General features: G+C 36.5%; 1 protein-coding gene across 9 annotated transcripts in view; it reads left to right on the top strand.

The window, feature by feature from the left end:
* The first annotated feature begins 2,627 nt into the window (after window positions 1-2,627).
* The window catches only part of myh14 (myosin, heavy chain 14, non-muscle), a 55,024-nt gene continuing 39,215 nt past the window's right edge, over window positions 2,628-18,436 (top strand). For 3 of the 9 annotated variants that reach the window (XM_055013532.1, XM_055013529.1, XM_055013527.1), the window contains exons 1-9: window positions 2,628-2,806; window positions 3,857-3,884; window positions 5,732-5,846; window positions 8,641-8,688; window positions 8,907-8,918; window positions 13,574-13,666; window positions 13,744-13,807; window positions 14,527-14,625; window positions 15,173-15,316. In XM_055013532.1, the coding sequence (XP_054869507.1) occupies window positions 2,725-2,806; window positions 3,857-3,884; window positions 5,732-5,846; window positions 8,641-8,688; window positions 8,907-8,918; window positions 13,574-13,666; window positions 13,744-13,807; window positions 14,527-14,625; window positions 15,173-15,316 (685 nt within the window). In that variant the 5' untranslated portion in view covers window positions 2,628-2,724. Of the gene's footprint in view, window positions 2,807-3,856; window positions 3,885-5,731; window positions 5,847-8,562; window positions 8,689-8,906; window positions 8,919-13,573; window positions 13,667-13,743; window positions 13,808-14,526; window positions 14,626-15,172; window positions 15,317-18,436 lie in introns of those variants that run through there. The other 6 variants (XM_055013530.1, XM_055013528.1, XM_055013531.1 and 3 more) reach the window with 6 other exon arrangements.

The raw sequence follows: 18,436 nt of genomic DNA, 5'->3' as shown, positions 1-18,436 counted from the left end.
AAAAAACTATTTATGGTAAAAATTAGTACAAAAAGAGACAACTCACAAAAACAACAAAATATACTTTACAAAAATTATAAAAAAATGAAAATACAGACAGAAATCACACAGAAAATGAATACCAAAAACAGACAGAAATTACAAAAGCTAAATTTTTTTTAAAATTATGTTGCAAAAATTCATTTAAAAAAGAGATAAAATATATTAATTTTGCAAAAATTTCTGAAAATAAAAACACAGAGAGAAATCACAAAAAAATGTAAAGCTGTTACTCAACTTACAGTGTTCTAAGAAATGTATTGCAAAATTATGCATAACATGTAATATTTAATACACTTAATTTGCAGCATCACAACACATTTATTTTATGGGTAAAATGCTTCAGTTACACTGTATTATCAGTGTTTGTTGTTGGGTGTAATTAAAATGCACCTCTTTTTGTTGCCTGTTGCTAAATGTGTTCCTGCTTAATGATCAGAAAAGATCAGATGCTTGTCCTTGACTAAATTGGGTCACTTTATTGGATGAACACAGTATTTTTTTATTTATCTTATTTTAGCAATCATCAAATTGCATTAATGCGCTTGGTCCTTCGGAGCCCACACTTTTAGACAATTTAAATGAGAGAATTTGGCAAGAAGCATACAGAATCATTTTCACTGATGCAACAGTAATTCCCCTTAAATAAAGACTCTGAGCTGAAGGTGCAATATAACCACACATTTATTTTTAATTTCATAGAAAAACATCCCTTCATTTGCAGTCCAAGCTGATTTGCACCCTCTGCACTGTCACACAGTAATAAAACATTTTCCTACTTTTTGATATACATGTTCTCATTCATTGGTTTACTGCTGAAATATGTAGACTGAACAAAATACAAACATTATAAAGATCACCTTAAAAAACAGCTTTATTCAGATTATTTATTCCACAGATGACAACAGAAAGATCAGAACGGACTGTTGCCAGCTGGATGCAAGTATTTCAGTTAGCACTGCAGCCATAAACTTCAATTACCACAACTCAACTGTTTGTCATCTCATAAATAGTTTCAGATAGAGTTGTATGACAGACAATCCGCCACATGTTGCTCTAGCTAGATGTCTCCAACTGCATAGAAGTCTTGATTTGATCATTTATTTAAAGTATATTCCTAGCAGAGAGCTCACTCTTTATTAATCAGTCAAGTGACATCTGCATTTGTTATTTAACATGCATCTGAGCAACGTAAGTACCCTTACAGGGCTAATGCACAGTGAGAGGCTGAATGTGATGATAGTGGCCCCATTGTAGTTTGTCAATACACTTTCCTACTTCAAACGTACTATATGTTTGGCAATATACGTGAGAAGGTAATTTAGTTTTTAGTAGGAGTGGTGCTTCAGACTGACACATAGTACTCAACAAATGGCATGCAAGAAGACAAATGATCAGTCCACAAGTAACATCGGCGATCTCAGTAATTCTATGCAGATGTGTGACTTGTTACTGACTTCACTCTTGATCTACCTATAATCTTTTCCAGTACTTGGTTTTCTCATGACAATCATTCTGTTTTAGATATGCCATATATCTTAACAACAAATACTGATTCCCCTATGCTATTGACAGAATTTAATAAAATATTAGATGCTGCAATTATTTATATCTTTTAGTTTTTTTTTTTTACCTATTACTATATCCTTTTTTAAACTGCTATTGCATATTACTTTACAAAATTATTTTACAAAAATTTATTTTAAAAAAGAGACCAAAATTGCAAAAACATAAAAAAAATTATTTTACAAACATTAATAAAAAATAAAAATAAAAGCATAGGTAAAAATCACTAAACTTTTTTAAAAATCTGTATTTATTTTAAACATAAATACAAAAAAGACACAAATCACAAAAACAGAAAAAATATTTTTAATTTTACAAAACTTAATGAAAATAAAAACATAGATAAATCATCCAAAGTTGTTTAAATCAATCCAACTGGACTTTAAGAAAACTTAAAGTCCAGTTGGATTGATTTAAACAACTTTGGATAACCATGACCTGGATGAATGAGAAACTATACAGACATATAGATAAATCACAAAAAACAATAAAAAAAAAATTTAAATTATTGAAAGGTGGAAATCACATAAACAAACCAAAAAATATTTATTTTATAAAAACATTTAAAAAAAATGAAAATAAAAACAGACAAAAATCACAAAAAAATGAAAAATAATTATTTAAAAAAATTAATAAGCAGTGAAAGTAAAAACAGACAGAAATTGCAAAGAAATCATTTTAAAAAATGAATATTATGAAAAATAAAAATTATGTTACAAAAATTAAAGAAATTGAAATCACAAAAACAGAAAAATAATTATTTTGCAAAAATTTATGAAAATAAAAACATAGAAATCACAAAGGGAGCTCTTTTTAAAACTGTATTTTACAAAAATGAATTTAAAAAGAGAAAAATCATAAAAACTGAAAAATTATTATTATATATATATATATTATATATATTTTTCACATATTTAATCGATCTTGGGCAGGTTCTAGTGTCTCTAAAGAGACTTTTAAATGTGAAAAACATTAAATCAGATTACAGAAACGGTTGGAGTTGATGTTTGATATTCTAAATGAAAGGACATCTGTGTTTTTCAGACGTATTCGGGTTTGTTCTGCGTGGTGGTGAATCCCTACAAGAACCTGCCCATTTACACCGAGTCCATCGTGGAGATGTACCGCGGCAAGAAGCGCCACGAGATGCCTCCTCACATCTACGCCATATCAGAGGCGGCGTACCGCAGCATGCTGCAAGGTAGGGACCACCTGAGCCCTCTGACCCCGCCTCCTATCGGCCCACCTGAGCCCTCTGACCCCGCCTCCTATCGGCCCACCTGTGTTCTTTGCTCCCTGACAGCCGTCTAAAGGTGTCTAAAGGTGTTTACAGATGTCTAAAGGTGTGGTTGGTCCTTATCAGACGTGTTTCTGGACATTAGCGGGCGCCGCAGATTAGAGCGGAGGATTCCCGGCGACGGTTTAAAGGTTTCGGAGCAGTTGAGCAACAGCTGAGCCTCGGGGAGTCTACCTGAGAGCACAGGTGTGTTCAGGAACCAGTAGAACCAGTACGGATTCTCCCCGACGTGGGAATCTGAGGCCAAACAGCAGCAAACAAAGTGGCGTCTCTGTGGTGTGACAGCCTGAAGGACCAGTCGAGTGACTCAGCACAGATTTAAACATCAGTCGACTAAAACAGCCGTCAGTGGGCGGAGGTTCAGCAGCACCCAGCCGCCTCCTACAGACAACAAACGACATGTCTGTCTGTCTAAAGCTGCAAAATAGTCCAGAATTAGACAATAAATGTACTCAGTAACGGTCCAGAGTAAACCAGTTCATCTACAATTAGCTGTAAACAGTTTAAATCACTCACAAATTATCCAATTTGTCTTAAATTAGATAGAAACTGTCTGAAATGACTGAAAAATGGTCAAAAATCAATTTCTATTTATCTATGTCTGTCGTCCAAATTTACGCAAAACATTTACTCAATAATTGTCCAATGTAAATCAAAATTTGTCTTAAATTAGATATAAACAGTAGAAAATGAGTCCAAATTTGTCAAAAATCTATTAAAATTGTCCAAAACAACACAAAAAACGCCCAACATTATTCAAAAACTGTCCAAAAGCTGTTAACTTTTACTGAAACCAAGACTGGACAGTCGTTTTTAGATTCCAACTCTTTCTTAAGATTAAAAAAAACAACAAAATGAATCTCCAAAAAGCAACAACTGAACCATGTTAAGTTTTATTCTGACACCTGAAAAGTTTTTTCACGGCTGAACTTGTGATGTTTTTCTCTTCCGCAGATCGAGAAGATCAGTCGATTCTCTGCACGTAAGTAAATAAATACTGGAGAATGCACATATTCAAATATTCAGCAAAACGTGGAACAATCCAAATATTGTGCTTCATACTTAACCAAAAATGAGCTAGTTTATTAGCTAAAGCAACGGCATTCTGATGCAGCAATAATATTCGCTTAACTTAGAATCAGCTAGTTTGTTAGCTCGTACTACAAGGTAATACAGCAAAACATTATTAGTTTAACCTAAAGCCAGTTAGTTTGTTAGCGAGTGCTACAGCAACGTAATACAGCACAACATTTTTAGCTTTTCCTAAAATTAGCAGAAGCATTGTTAGCTTAACCTAAAATTAGCTAGTTTATTAGCTAGTGCTGCAGAAAGCTAATATAGCAAAAGATTGTTAGCTTACCCTAAAATCAGCTAATTGGTAAGTTAGCGCTTCAGCAATCTAGTGTGGCAAAACATTATTAGCTTAACCTAGACTCAGCTACTTTGTTACCTAGTGCTTCAGCAAGCTAATATGGCAAAAGCATTATTAGCTTAGCCTGAAATTAGCTAGTTTGTGCTTAAGCAAAATAATACAGGATAACATTATTATCTTACCGAAGGTAAACTAGTTTGTTAGCAAATGCTAAAGCAAGCTAATACAGCAAAACATTATTTACCTAAAATCTGCTAATTTGTTAGCTAGAGCTACAGCAAGTTAATACAACATAATATCATTAGCTTAATGTAAAATCAGCTAATTAGCTACTTCTAATATATATATTTAACTCCTAGTTAGCTTTTATACTAATGTATTGGATGATAGTGAACATAACTTATCAGAAATCTAACAATAGCAAAGCTAACATTTTGAAAATTATTATTGTCCATGTTGGGATTCTTCCCTCAGTATATTAGCTGTATTAGCTTGCTGCAGCACTAGCTAACAATAAATAAATGAGGAAATATTGTTGTCAGCCAATATTCAAAATCTAGCATTAAATCCTGTGTTGTGATTCGTCTGCCTGCCTTCCTGTCAACTCGACTTCCTGCTCAACTCTTCCTGTCATTGTCCAATGTTGGAGTTTCCTCTTAAATTTGTGTTTTTGTGGCATCTGCTGCTTTTAGATCTTCCTCGGCTCCTATTTTTAATCCGTTCTCCTTCATTATCCTCCAAAAGCAACAGCGCTGTTTCCTCTACACCTGCTTCTGTTTAGACCCAAGACCCTGAACGCATCACAAGAGCTCAAAATTATAGATACTGTTGATAATAAAGGCCACATGTTCACAGTGCAGGGTGGTATTTACTGTTATTGTGGTATTTACTGTGTTATTGTGGTATTTAGTGTGTTATTGTGGTATTTATTGTGTTATTGTGGTATTGTGTTATTGTGGTATTTATTGTGTTACTGTGATATTTATTGTGTTATTGTGGTATTTACTGTGTTATTGTGGTATTTACTGTGTTATTGTGGTATTTATTGTGTTATTGTGGTATTGTGTTATTGTGGTATTTATTGTGTTACTGTGGTATTTACTGTGGTATTGTGGTATTTACTGTGTTATTGTGGTATTTATTGTGTTACTGTGGTATTTATTGTGTTATTGTGGTATTTACTGTGTTATTGTGGTATTTATTGTGTTATTGTGGTATTTACTGTGTTATTGTGGTATTTATTGTGTTATTGTGGTATTGTGTTATTGTGGTATTTATTGTGTTACTGTGGTATTTACTGTGTTATTGTGGTGTTTACTGTGTTATTGTGGTATTTATTGTGTTACTGTGGTATTTATTGTGTTATTGTGGTATTTACTGTGTTATTGTGGTATTTATTGTGTTATTGTGGTATTTATTGTGATATTTAGTAGTTTCATGTTGCTCTGATTTTACAGAGGAGAATCTGGAGCTGGAAAAACAGAAAACACGAAGAAGGTCATCCAGTATCTGGCTCACGTTGCTTCGTCCCATAAGAGCGGAACTCTGGGCAGGAACAAGGAACCTGTACAGGTGTGTTACCAAAATAAAACAACATATAAGGAGATGGAGGACTTTCTAGGAGCTTTAAAGAAATATTCTGTTATTTTATTGGTTTATTCTGTAACGTGAAAATGTCAAAATTCTGACTTTGCTAATGCTAAATTTCTGATTTCATGACAGTAAACCTGCAGTAAAGAAACGTATCATTATCCCTCTAAAAGCCCAACTAGCTGCCTTTAGGTTAAGCTAATAAGACCATGCCATATTAGCTTGCTGCATCACTAGCTAACAAACTAGCTGATATTATGTTAAGCTAATAATGTTTTTTATTATTAGCGTGCTGAAGCACTCACTAACAAACTAGGTTATTTTAGTTAAGCTAATCACATTGTGCTTTTATAACCTGTTGTAGCATTAGCTAACAAACTAGCTGATTTTAGGTTAAGCTGATAATGTTACTAGCTTGCTGAAACACTTGCTAACAGGCTACTTGATTTTAATTAAGCTAATAATGTTGTGCTATGATAACTTGCTTTAGCATTACGTTACAAAGTACTTGATTTTAGGTTAAACTCATACTGTTTTTCCATATTAGGTCACTGTAGCACTAGCTAACAAACTAGCTGATTTTAGGTTAAGCTAAGAATGTTTTGCTATATTAGCTGGCTGTAGCACTAGCTAGCAAACTAGCTGATTTTATGTGAAGCTAATAGTTTTGTTATATTAGCTTGATGTAGCTCTAGCTAACAAACTAGCTAACGTTATGTTAAGCTAATAATGTTTTCATATATTACCTTACTGTACCACTAGCTAACAAGCTAGCTGGTTAAGCTAACAATACTTTTGCTGACTGTAGGTTATGTTAGTGAGCTAGCAAAATAGCTAACAAAATAGCTGATTTTAGGTCAAGCTAATAATGCTTTGCTATACTAGCTGGCTGTAGTACTAGCTACCAAACTAGCTAATTTTAAGTTAAGCTAATGAGGTCTTGCTATATTACATTGCTATAGTAGCAGCTAGCTGATTTTACACGAAGCAAATCTTTTGTTATATTACCTTGATGTAGCTCTAGCTAAAAAACTAGCTGACTGTATGTTAAGCTAATAATGTTATATGATATTTGCTTTCTGCAGCACTCGCTAACAAACCAGCTAGTTTCAGGTTAAGCTAATAATGTTATGTTATATTAGCTGGCCGTTGTACTAGCTAACAAACTAGCTAATTTTAGGTTAAGCTAACAATGCAGTTTAACACTGAAAGAACAGCTGCTTTAAACTGGCCTCTCCTGTTTTCTGTCAGGTTAAATTACTGTTTTTACAAGTGGAATACGCATACGTTAGTTTATCTTCTCTTTATTGGGGTTGTAGCAACCAATAGGGCTGAACAATCTGAGAAAAATATCTGATCTTTTCCAACTGATCTGATGAGCTTCTGTTTAGTATTTGCTGTGTAATAGCAGGCAGACAAATGTATATATTATCTCTGATTCACTTTAACCCTGTATGATGATTGTATTTGATGGCACAGTGATTAATTAATTTTTATTTAACCTTACGTAAACTGTTATATATCTGTAACCTGATAATTTATGCTGCTGCCAGTTTTTCCTGGTTAAATAACAGTGAAATAGAAGAAATAGATTCAAACATGTGACAGGGCTTCAGAACATCCAGCAAAAGTGTGACATGAATTTGTAAAATAATCGGAAACACAGTTTAAACTCTGAGTCAGATTAGCTTTAGAATCTTAATTACTGGAATAGCATTTTGCTAATTGCATTGCTCAGTTACTTATTGAACCCTATTCTACCATATAGTAATTTTGTAAAAAATGTTACAGGAAGCTAATATGGCAAAAGCATCATTAGCCTTCCATAGAATTAGCTAGTGTATTTACTAGAGCTACAGCAAGCTAATATAAAAACATTATTAACTTAACCTAGAATCAGTTTGTTAGCTAGTACTCAAGTAAAAAAATCTAGTAAAACATTAGTATCTTAACCTGTAGTCAGCTAATTTGTTAGCTAGTGCTACAGCAAGCTAATATAAAAAACATTATTAGCTTAACCTAGAATCAGCTAGTTTGCTACTTAGAGCTATAGCAAGCTGATATGGCTAAATTATTAGCTTAACGTAAAATCAGCTAGTTTATTAGCTAGTGCTACAGCAACCTAATATAGCAAAATTAGTAGCTAAACCTAGTCTCAGCTAGTTTGTTAGCTAGTGCTACAGCCTGCTCATATAGCAAAATGATTAGCTGAACATAAAATTAGCTAGTTTGTTAGCTAGTACTCAAGTAAACAAATCTAGTAAAACATTAGTATCTTAAACTGAAGTCAGCTCATTTGTTAGCTTATGCTGCACAAAGGTAATATAGCAAACCATTATTACCTTAACCTAATATCAGCTAGTTTGTTAGCTAATGCTGCAGAAAGGCAATATATTAATAGAATTTGAAAAATAATCGATAAAGCAGTTTAAACTCTGAGTCATACTAACTTTAGAATTTTAATTGCTGGATTAGCATTTTGCTAATAGTATGGCTCAGTTACCTATTCAGCCCTAATTTAGCATCTACTCCTTTAAAAAATGTTAGATATTTTCACACATTTCCATTATTTAAGCGGTTTTAAGTGATAAAAACACATCTTCTGTCATGTTTCAAGTGTAATTCCTGTTTTAGAGGGTGGATTTTATGTTCTTGTGCTCTTTCTGTCAGTTTTTCCTCTTTTTCTTCTTGATCTCAGCATCATTTCTGACCTTCTTTCCCTGCTGCCTTCGTTCCTCTGCCGCCTTTCCCTTCCTTTCTCTGCCGTTTTGTTCAGATGGACGGTTGTCGGTCTCTAACCAGAGGCAGCTCTCTGGCCAGCAGGGTGAGTCCATCCGTCCGTCCTTTACTTCCTGTCCTATTTCCTGCTTTAACGACTAAATGAACCTCATTAACGGTCAGACCCTGGAACTGTACACTTTATTTGTGTGTACACTTTCGTTTGTTGTTGTTGTTGTGATTGTTGTCTTATTTGTCCTTTTTTGTCTCATCCATCCATATGTTCACCACCTATTCAACTCATTTCTGTCCGCAATTCTGCAGAGTTTACAATATGTGAGTATGATGGTCTTCAGAAACTTTGGGTTCAGTGGTGGGGAGACGTGGAAGATGTTTGGACGACAACATCTCAGGAAATATTCTACTGTGTAACATTAATACTTCTCTATATCTACTCTTTAAAGCAGGGGAGTCAGAGTCATCTTAGTCCAGGTTCCACATCCAGTCCAGTCTGATCTCCAGTAAAACCAGTAAAACCACAGCATAATAACCTGTAAATAACCACAACTCCTAATGGTTCATAATGTTCACATTTAAGGAATTATCTTTTTACTAAACATCATGAACAACCTGACATTTCTGAAGAAAAACAAGTTAAATTTCATCAACATTCAGCCTCAGTTTATCATTTCCACATTACAACTTCCAGATCACAGAGTGTCGACAAAGGAGCACAACATTTAGTCACCTGGAACTGAACCATAGAGGATTTACTGGAGGATCAAAACCACAAAAATCAGGACAAAAACAAAAACAAGACAAAATATTACAAAAATGAGACACAAAATGACAAAAATAAGACAAAAAACAAACGAGAAAAAAAGGAAACACAAAACGACAAAAGTGAGAAACAAAATGATAAAAAACAACAAGACAAAATATGATAAAAATGAGACACAAAGTGACAACAGCGAGAAACAAAATGACAAGACAAACGACACGAAACAAAAAAGAGACAAAAAATTAGACAAGAAAGTTACAGTGACAAAAAATGAGACGATAAAAATGAGACAAAAATTACAAAAGCGAGAAACAAAATGACAAAAAGATATACAAAAAACACAAGCGAGACAAAAAGGAAACACAAAACGACAACAAGGACAAACAAAATGATGAAAACATGAGACAAACGACAAAAGTCAGACAAAAAAACAACAAAAACGGGACAAAAAATGACAAAAACTAGACACAAAATTACAAAAAATTAGACAAACAACACGAAACAAAACAAAAAATTTGGCAAAAAAGTTGACAAAAAATGAGACAAATGACACAAGCGAGGCAAAGAAAGAAAACAACAAGAGAAAAAATGACAAATATGAGAAACAAAATGACAAAAGTGAGAAACAAAACAACAAAAAAATAGACAACACAAGTGAGAGATAAAAAACAAGATGACAAATAGACTAAAAAAAAGAAAAAAAAACAACACAAACAAGACAAAACTTCACAAAAATGAGACAGAAAACAACAAAAGAACAATGAACAATCTAGCATTTTACTTTATGATCAAAACAACTTGTCATGGTCTAGAAATGATTTTAAATTTATAGTTTTACTAATTTACAATCTGCAGTTAATGTCTTCTCTGAAATTTTTACACTTTGAGGGCCGGATTGGACCCTCTGGAGGGCCGCTTTTGGCCCACGGGCCTCATGTTGGACACCCCTGGTCTAAAGAATCTGTGGAATACAATTTACAATAATGTCTACATCTGGCAGTATTTGAATATTTTAAACTTGTGTGTATTTTTGGTTTACTTTTCTTCTTCTACTATCCTTTTTGCTGACGTCGCCATGCAGATTAGCCCACTGTGGGGTTATTAAATCATAAATAAAAGCCTGAAATTATTTAAAAACTCCAAAATTCTGTCCTGCTTTAATCAGACTGTCTACCAATATTTTAGTTTTTGTCATATCTGCTCAGTCAGTTAAGAAAGCTCAACTAAAAACATCCATTTTTTGAGCTGCTCTGGATGCTCTACAAACTTCACTTCTTCCTTGTTTTTACGTAATCTACCTAAAAATCATCCAAAATGTCTCAGTGTATCTAAAATTAAATATAAATTGTTCACAGTGACTGAAATGTAATTAATAAAATTGGATAAAATTTTCCACAACTACTCAAAATTTCTCCAAAATCCGGTAAATCGTCCAAAAGTGGATTAAAAATGCTATACAGTGACTAATAAAGTGTCCAAAATTAGATCAAAAAATATCTAAAGTGACTTAAAATGGACCAAAATGACCCAAATAATCTAACATTAGGTATAAATTGTTTAAAATTACTCAAAAACTGTCCTTAATTACTGAAACAGTGTCCAAAATGACACTAAATTAGTGAATAAAACGGCACAAAATGGACCTTAAATGACTCCGAACTCGTCCACAAGGACTCAGGTTCTAAAATGACATGAAATCTGTTTTTCATATTTCATCTCCTCCATAATCAGAGATTATTGATCTACTGTCCAATATTCCAGATTCTTTCAGGTTTTTATCTCTAATAGTTCCTCACATGTTGTCGTTCATCAGATTGAAATAAAAGCGGGTTTTATTTCTCAAACAGAATCGCGTGTTTTCTGTCAAACGTTCTGGTTTGTCGTGTTCTTTAGATGTCAGGTTTGGTTTCTAGATTCTCTGTGAAGCGTAGTGGCCTCAGGTGTTTGTAGAGTCGTGGTTTGAATGACGACATGGACAGGTGTGTGCAGGTGTGGGTGTGTCTCCGGCACATTGTTTGCTTTGTGTTGCGTCACATTCGCCTCCTGCTCTGAGTGTCTGGCTTCAGTAGTGACTCGCCTGGAATTAGATGCTCGTCTGCTGCCGCTGCTGCTGCAATGCGACGGCCGCAGTCATGCATTGCAGCTAGAGTCAGCCGACAGGCAGCTTCCAGCTTCGCTCAGTGATGGTGATTCTCAACCAAGTGTTGTTAGTTTACCTTTAACTCTCTGAGCCTCAATTCAAACAGCAAGACCACGGATAATATCAGAGCTCAAAAATGTTCAGAAATCATAAAAAAAAGTTTCATTTGTTTTATTTATTGCACAAAAGTAACATAAAATCAGCTAGTTTGTTAGCTAGTGCCGCAGTAAGCTAATAAAGGAAGCATTGTTAGCCTAACATAAAACTAGCTGGTTTGTTAGCTTATGGTATAGGAAGCAAATACTGTAAAACATTATTTGCTTAACCCACAATCAGCAAAAGCATTGTTAGCTTAACCTGAAGTCAGCTAGTTTTTTAGCTCATGGTACAGTAAGGTAATATAGGAAAACATTATTAGCTTAGCATAAAGTCAGCTAGTTTTTTAAGCTAGTGCTACAGCCTGCTAATATTATAAAACATTATTAGCTTTCCATTAAATTAACAAGTTTTTTTACTAGAGCTAAAGGAAGCTAATATAGCAAAATTATTAGCTTAATGTAAAATCAGCTAGTTTGTTAGCTAGTGCTACAGCAAGCTAATAAAGGAAGCATTGTTAGCCTGACGTAAAATCAGCTAGTTTGTTAGCTAGTGCTACAGCAAGTTAATAAAGAAAGCATTGTTAGCCTAACGTAAAAGCAGCTAGTTTGTTAGCTAGTGCTACAGCAAGCTAATAGAGGCAACATTATTAGCTTAACCCAAAACTAGCTAGTTTGTTAGCTTGTGGTACAGGAAGCAAATACTGTAAAACATTATTAGCTTAACCCACAATCAGCAAAAGCATTGTTAGCTTAACCTGAAGTCAGCTAGTTCTTTAGCTTGTGGTACAGTAAGGTAATATAGGAAAACATTATTACCTTAGCACAAAGTCAGCTCATTTTTAACTACTGTTACAGCCTAATATTGCGAAACATTATTAGCTTTCCATTAAATTAGCTAGTTTTTTTGCTAGAGCTGCAGGAAGCTAATATAGCAAAATTATTAGCTTAACGTAAAATCAGCTAGTTTGTTAGCTAGTGCTACAGCCAGCTAATATGGCAAAAGCATACTAGCATTCAATTAAATTAGCTAGTTTGTTAGCTAGTGCTGCAGCAAGCTAATAGAGAGAACATTGTTAGCTTAACCTGAAACTCGCTAGTTTGTTAGCTAGTGCTACAGCCAGCTAATATGACAAACGCATACTAGCATTCATTAAATTAGCTAGTTTGTTAGCTAGTGCTACAGCAAGCTAATAGAACATTGTTAGCTTAACCTAAAACTAGCTAGCTGTTACAGCAAGCTAGTAGAGGAAACATTATTAGTGTCACCTAAAATCAGCTAGTTTTTTAGCTAGTGCTATAGCCCGCAAATATAGCAAAGCATTATTAGCTTTCCATTAAATGAGCTTTTTTTGTTGCTAGAGCTACTGCAAGCTAATATAGCAAAATTATTAGCTTAACATAAAATCAGCTAGTTTCTTAGCTAGTGCTACAGCCAGCTAATAGGGGAAACATTGCTAGCTTAATATAACATCAGCTAGTTTAGCGGGCACTATGATTGCATATTGATGTGTGATGAGTGAATTTTTTCTGATTTTATTTTTTTTTTGGCAAATGAAAGGTATAAATTTTGTCATTTTTGAATAAAGAACACACACCTTTCATACCTGGTGGCAGGTTTTGAGGTTCAGAGGGTTAAAAATGTATGAGAAATTTAAAATAATAAATATATGCAATGATTATCTAACTGATAAATTTTTATGATCTTGCATTGAGAATCATCTGTTCGAGGGTCGGATGATGTGTTTGGAGCTAAAACGCTTCAGTTTGTGTCATTTGCTTTTCACGGATGAGTCATGAGGGTTGAGTTTTACATAACGGCTGATCTGCTGCAGTCAGAGAGGACCTGAGGGATGATGATGGTGATGGTGATGATGGTGATGGTGGTGATGATGATGATGATGATGATGATGATGATGATGATGATGATGATGATGATGATGAAGCTGATCTGAAATCTGCTGTGTGTCTTCAGGGTGAACTGGAGCGCCAGCTGCTTCAGGCCAATCCCATCCTGGAGGCCTTCGGCAATGCCAAGACCGTCAAGAACGACAACTCGTCCAGATTTGTGAGACCAGATTCATGTTTTTTGAAAGCTCTCTGATCAGTTAAACCAGAAATTAACTAGAACTGGTTCTTTTTCAGGGTAAATTCATCCGTATAAACTTTGACGTGGCCGGATACATCGTTGGTGCCAACATTGAAACCTGTATCCTTTAACCCTGTAGAGCCCAACGTAGCACACTGTTAGCTTAATGTAAAAGCAGCTAGTTTGTTAGCTAGTGCTACAGCAAGGTAATATAGCAAAACATTATTAGCTTTCTATTAAATGTGCTAGTTGTTTTGCTAGAGCTACAGCAAGCTAATAGAAAAAACATTAGCTTTACCTAAACACAGCTGGTTTGTTAGCTAGTGCTACAGCAAGCTAATAGAGGAAACATCAGCTTTACCCAAATTCAGCTAGTTTGTTTGCTAGTGCTACAGCAAGCTAATAGAGGAAACATTAGCTTAACCTAAAACTAGCTAGTTTGTTAGCTAGTGCTACAGCAAGGTAATATAACAAAAAATTATTAGCTTTACCTAAACTCAGCTAGTTCAGCAGCGCTACGATTGCATATTGATGTTTGATTGCCTGTGGATGTGAAACCAGATCAGATAGATCCATCATTCTTCTTGCATATAAAATCTGGGGAGTTAGACGAACATTACTAGATGGAATATTTCTAAATTACTAGAAATATTCCAGGATTAAAGTAGGATTTAAGTATTTTTTGTGATAAAATGTTGATAAATTAAAATTTGCGTGCACACTAACATATTCTCATAATAAAAAACTGGTCTAAAAAGCCATAGTTACTGGAAATAAACCAGAATTAAAGCATAATTTCAGTTATATTAGTGATAGTTTCCTTGACTGCATGAATCCAGACCTCCTGGAAAAGTCTCGAGCTACACGTCAGGCCAAAGACGAGAGGACCTTCCACATCTTCTACCAGCTGCTGTGTGGAGCCACGGATGAAACCAGAGGTGAGAGAAGAAACATCAGAAAAGATGAGCCGATTTTACTCCAGTAATGATTAAAAATAAAACATGATCAGACCGCCACCTGGTGGACATTAACAGCACTGCTGATTACCAGAATATTATTGTTTTTATGTCTCATGTTTTTGTCGTTTTGTGTCTAGTTTTTGTTGTTTTGTGCCTTGTTTTGTCGTTTTATGCCTTATTTTTCTCATTTTGTGTCTTATTTTTGTCATCTGTCTTGTTTTTGTAATTTTGTGCCTTGTTTTTGTTGTTTTGTGCCTTGTTTTTGTGGTTTTGCCTTGTCTTTGTTTTGTGTCTCGTTTTTGTTGTTTTGTGTCTCGTTTTTGTTGTTTTGTGTCTTGTTTTTGTCGTTTTGTGTCTTGTTTTTGAGTGTAACGGTTACCTCTTCAGAGATATTTGCTCAGGTGACCAGTTTCTTCCAGAGTTTTCTGGAAACGACCCGCCAGCTCGTCTTCCCTTCATTAAATACTGTAAATCCTGCATCATTTTCACGACTTTCCAACCTAAATCTCTTTGTTTCCTCATCCAGCCGACCTGCTCCTCGGTACTGCAGATGAGTATCGGTTCCTCAGCGGCGGTTCCATCCCGGTTCCTGGTCAGAGCGACTCGGAGAACTTCACCCAAACGATGGACTCCATGGCCATAATGGGCTTCACCCCCGAGGAGCTGCTCTGTAAGAGAAACACAACCAAAATCTGTTTGTTTGTCATTTATTCCAAGCGTTCGCTGCCGAAAACCCAAATGCTTTCTGGTCCGGTTCAGATCGTACTTTGGGAACGACAAATTAGAGAATATCCAGAGACTGGAGATCATCCCTTCATGTTTCCTTTAGTGCTGTCAAGAGATTTTAAAAATTTATTATTAAATTAATCTAATTAATCTCTTTTTTAAATCTCACCTAAAAATTGCTGAGAAAAGCCCTCAAATTGAGGTATTTCCATTTAAATTCATTACATTATTGTGGCAGATCAAATTATTGATATATAGCAAAAAAGTGGCTTTATAAAGTAATTTATTGTTTTCAACAGACTTGAACAAACGCATTTCTAACCATTTATGTATTTGAGACTAGTCCCAAATGCTGCCTGAAACCTTTAGTTTCGACCACCAGAGGGAATATTGCTGTGTTCTTTTGTCAATCTCTAAATAATTAGAAAATAAAATAAAACATCAGGTCCATAAGTGCTGTAAGTTAACACCAAAAAACAGAAGAGGAGACTTTTCTGAGGAATACAAGTATTGAACACAGAACTTGCTGCGTTTCTTCTGTTTCAGATAATATAAAATAACTAAAACAAGACCCGCCAATCACAGTGCTGTAAGTTAGCACATCAAAATAACATTGTTCATCATCACAAAATAAAGTGCTGAAATAACAAGCAGTCATTTCTAGTAGGCTACAGAGGACATAGCAGCCATGCTGACCTCATGCCCCTTATTTCCTCTTCAGCCAGTTGCTGAGACAGACCAGCTTGGTCACATTTTCTGGGAGCAAGACTGCCCTTTTTTTTGCACTATGTGGCCTGCGAGGCTAAACAGTCTCTCACAAGGTACGGAGGTTGCCGGGGAGGCCAGGTACTTGTGTGCTAGGGCTGACAGCTGTTCATAGGCTCCTGAGTTAGCATATCACCACTGCAGGGGACAGTCATCAGTACTGATGCTGGGCTCTGCTCTGTAGCACAGCAGCTCTCCAGACTCCATTCCATCTTCTTCTGAGTCAGAGTCAGACCCCAGCAGGCAGCACTACAGAGCAAGAGACGTAGGCCTCACCACCCAGCAGCTCAGTCACATACCTGCACAGGTGGATAGGTTTGCAAAATAAACTTAGCTGGATATTTAAAGTGTAACTGATTTCCAATTTAATTGTCCTTAAAAGTATCTACCTAATGTTCATTATTTTTTGTATTACACATGTAACAATAGTTTATTTCACTAAAATGGACAGGTGTTTATTTATTTGCTTACCTGCATGGTTCAAGCAGGACCTCCAGCCTCTGCAGTTTGCCCCACTCAGCTTCGGTTGGAATAACCAATCTGTGGTTGTTCTGTTGGTCCAACGTAGCCTGGACAGCTTCTCGGTTGCGTAGGAGACGTGAGACCATTGCGAGAGTTGAATTCCACCTGGTCGGTACATCCTGTATAAGTTGCTCGCTCTTTTTTCCAAGTGTTACTTGTTGCTGGTTAAGTTCTGTGGTACTCGCAGGACTTTGTTTAAAATGGCCAACAATCTTGCGGCACTTTGCTCGTACACCGGAAAACCCGCTGCTAACGAGGCAGATCATGATGGTCCTCTGGAGAATGTGAGTGTAGCGTGGTGAGAAAGATGCAGAGACTGAATATTCCTTGGAGAAAGACGGCAGACCGCCGTTTATTGTTAGGCGAACAGAGGCAGTAACCGGTCTGGCCTTTTGAATGACAACCCCCCAGAGCGTGGGAACTAAAAAAAAAACAAACAGGGAAGGCGCATGCGCGCTACAACACCTGCTTACATAAGCATTGCAGACGATGTGCTCGTATGGAAGAGCTCTCATAGCAGCCAGCACGTGTGCTGCGCTCTGTACCGATGGTGGATATCTTGTTTTCAATTCCCCAGTCATTTGCCACTTTGAGAAACTGTTCGGCGCATTTATCAGCAAAGTGCCTGGTTTCTGTTTTCATGACAGTCAGTGCAAATGAGTTGAGGTTCCACTCACCATCAATAAAGTGTCCGGTCACCCCCAAATAGCTGTGGTTGCCAGCTGAGGTCCAGTGATCTCTGGTTATTGCAACATAGCTGGGCGAATCCTCCAACAACATCTGAAGTTTGTTTTTCTTTTCGCCGTCGTACATCTTGCTGATTTTGTTCGTCACTGTAGTCCTGCACAGTGGCTTGTATGATGGGTCATTGGACGCAGTTTGCAACACCTCTGTTAACCCCTCGACTTCCACTATTAGGGGCTTTCGACCAAAGAGCACCAGGTGCTAGGTTGGTTCAAAGTTGAGAGCCAGTGCTTTTTTGGTTCAAATCTCGTGCCGCCCCAGAACGGGTTTGTGTTTCCATTCGGAAGGAGCAAAGTTGGAGCTGCGTCATTGCGCCACCACAAAACATGTGTACGTCACTGCGTACGTAGCCGTTCAACAGCGTTCGCGCCGTACGGAAACCTACACAACAACAATGGAGGACTTCATTGGAGTGGTGTTCAAGGCTTTGCTAGTGTGCCTTGCCATCGCTGAACAGCAAAACCTTCTGTTAGGGGTTACCCATCGGCCGTTCCAATGCCCGGCGATCACGTTTGAGAAGAAAGGTAATTATCAAAGACGTTTGGATACTTAACAGTAAACGTGCTAGCGTTAGCTTAGCTACTTAGCTTCGACTACGCTTGCATTGATTACTTAGCGGTTAAATACGTGCAATAAGTTGATGATCATATCTATGTTTATCTTTTTAGATGTTTTTAGATGTCACCCCGCCCCCTGCCCGTGACATGCTCGGCTCTCAACTCTGGCCAAGTCTGGCCCAGCAACGAGTTGGTGCCCGAAACAGCCCCAGTTTTTGGAGCCCGGAGCCACAGCTCCGGTGGTGGAAAGACAAAAAACCGGCGCCAAGTCGGGCACTGGCTCCGACTCCGAACGGGCTCCACCCCGGTCGAAAGCCCCTATATGTTTATCGGCCTGCAGTTCATCACTATCCCCTTGGCAAGAACATTCATCAGCCTGTCTGTCGCAGATTTGTTCATACGCAGGGTGTTCTCCTCAAGTTTAGTTTGGCGAAGAGCTTTGCTGTGGCTCGCTAAACCCCTAACGTCTTCGTTGC

The sequence above is a fragment of the Amphiprion ocellaris genome, chromosome 9 (genome assembly GCF_022539595.1).
Source record: "Amphiprion ocellaris isolate individual 3 ecotype Okinawa chromosome 9, ASM2253959v1, whole genome shotgun sequence".
Taxonomy (NCBI): domain Eukaryota; kingdom Metazoa; phylum Chordata; class Actinopteri; family Pomacentridae; genus Amphiprion; species Amphiprion ocellaris.
Note: the sequence above shows the minus strand (reverse complement) of the source record. Positions and strands in the feature narration are given on the sequence as shown.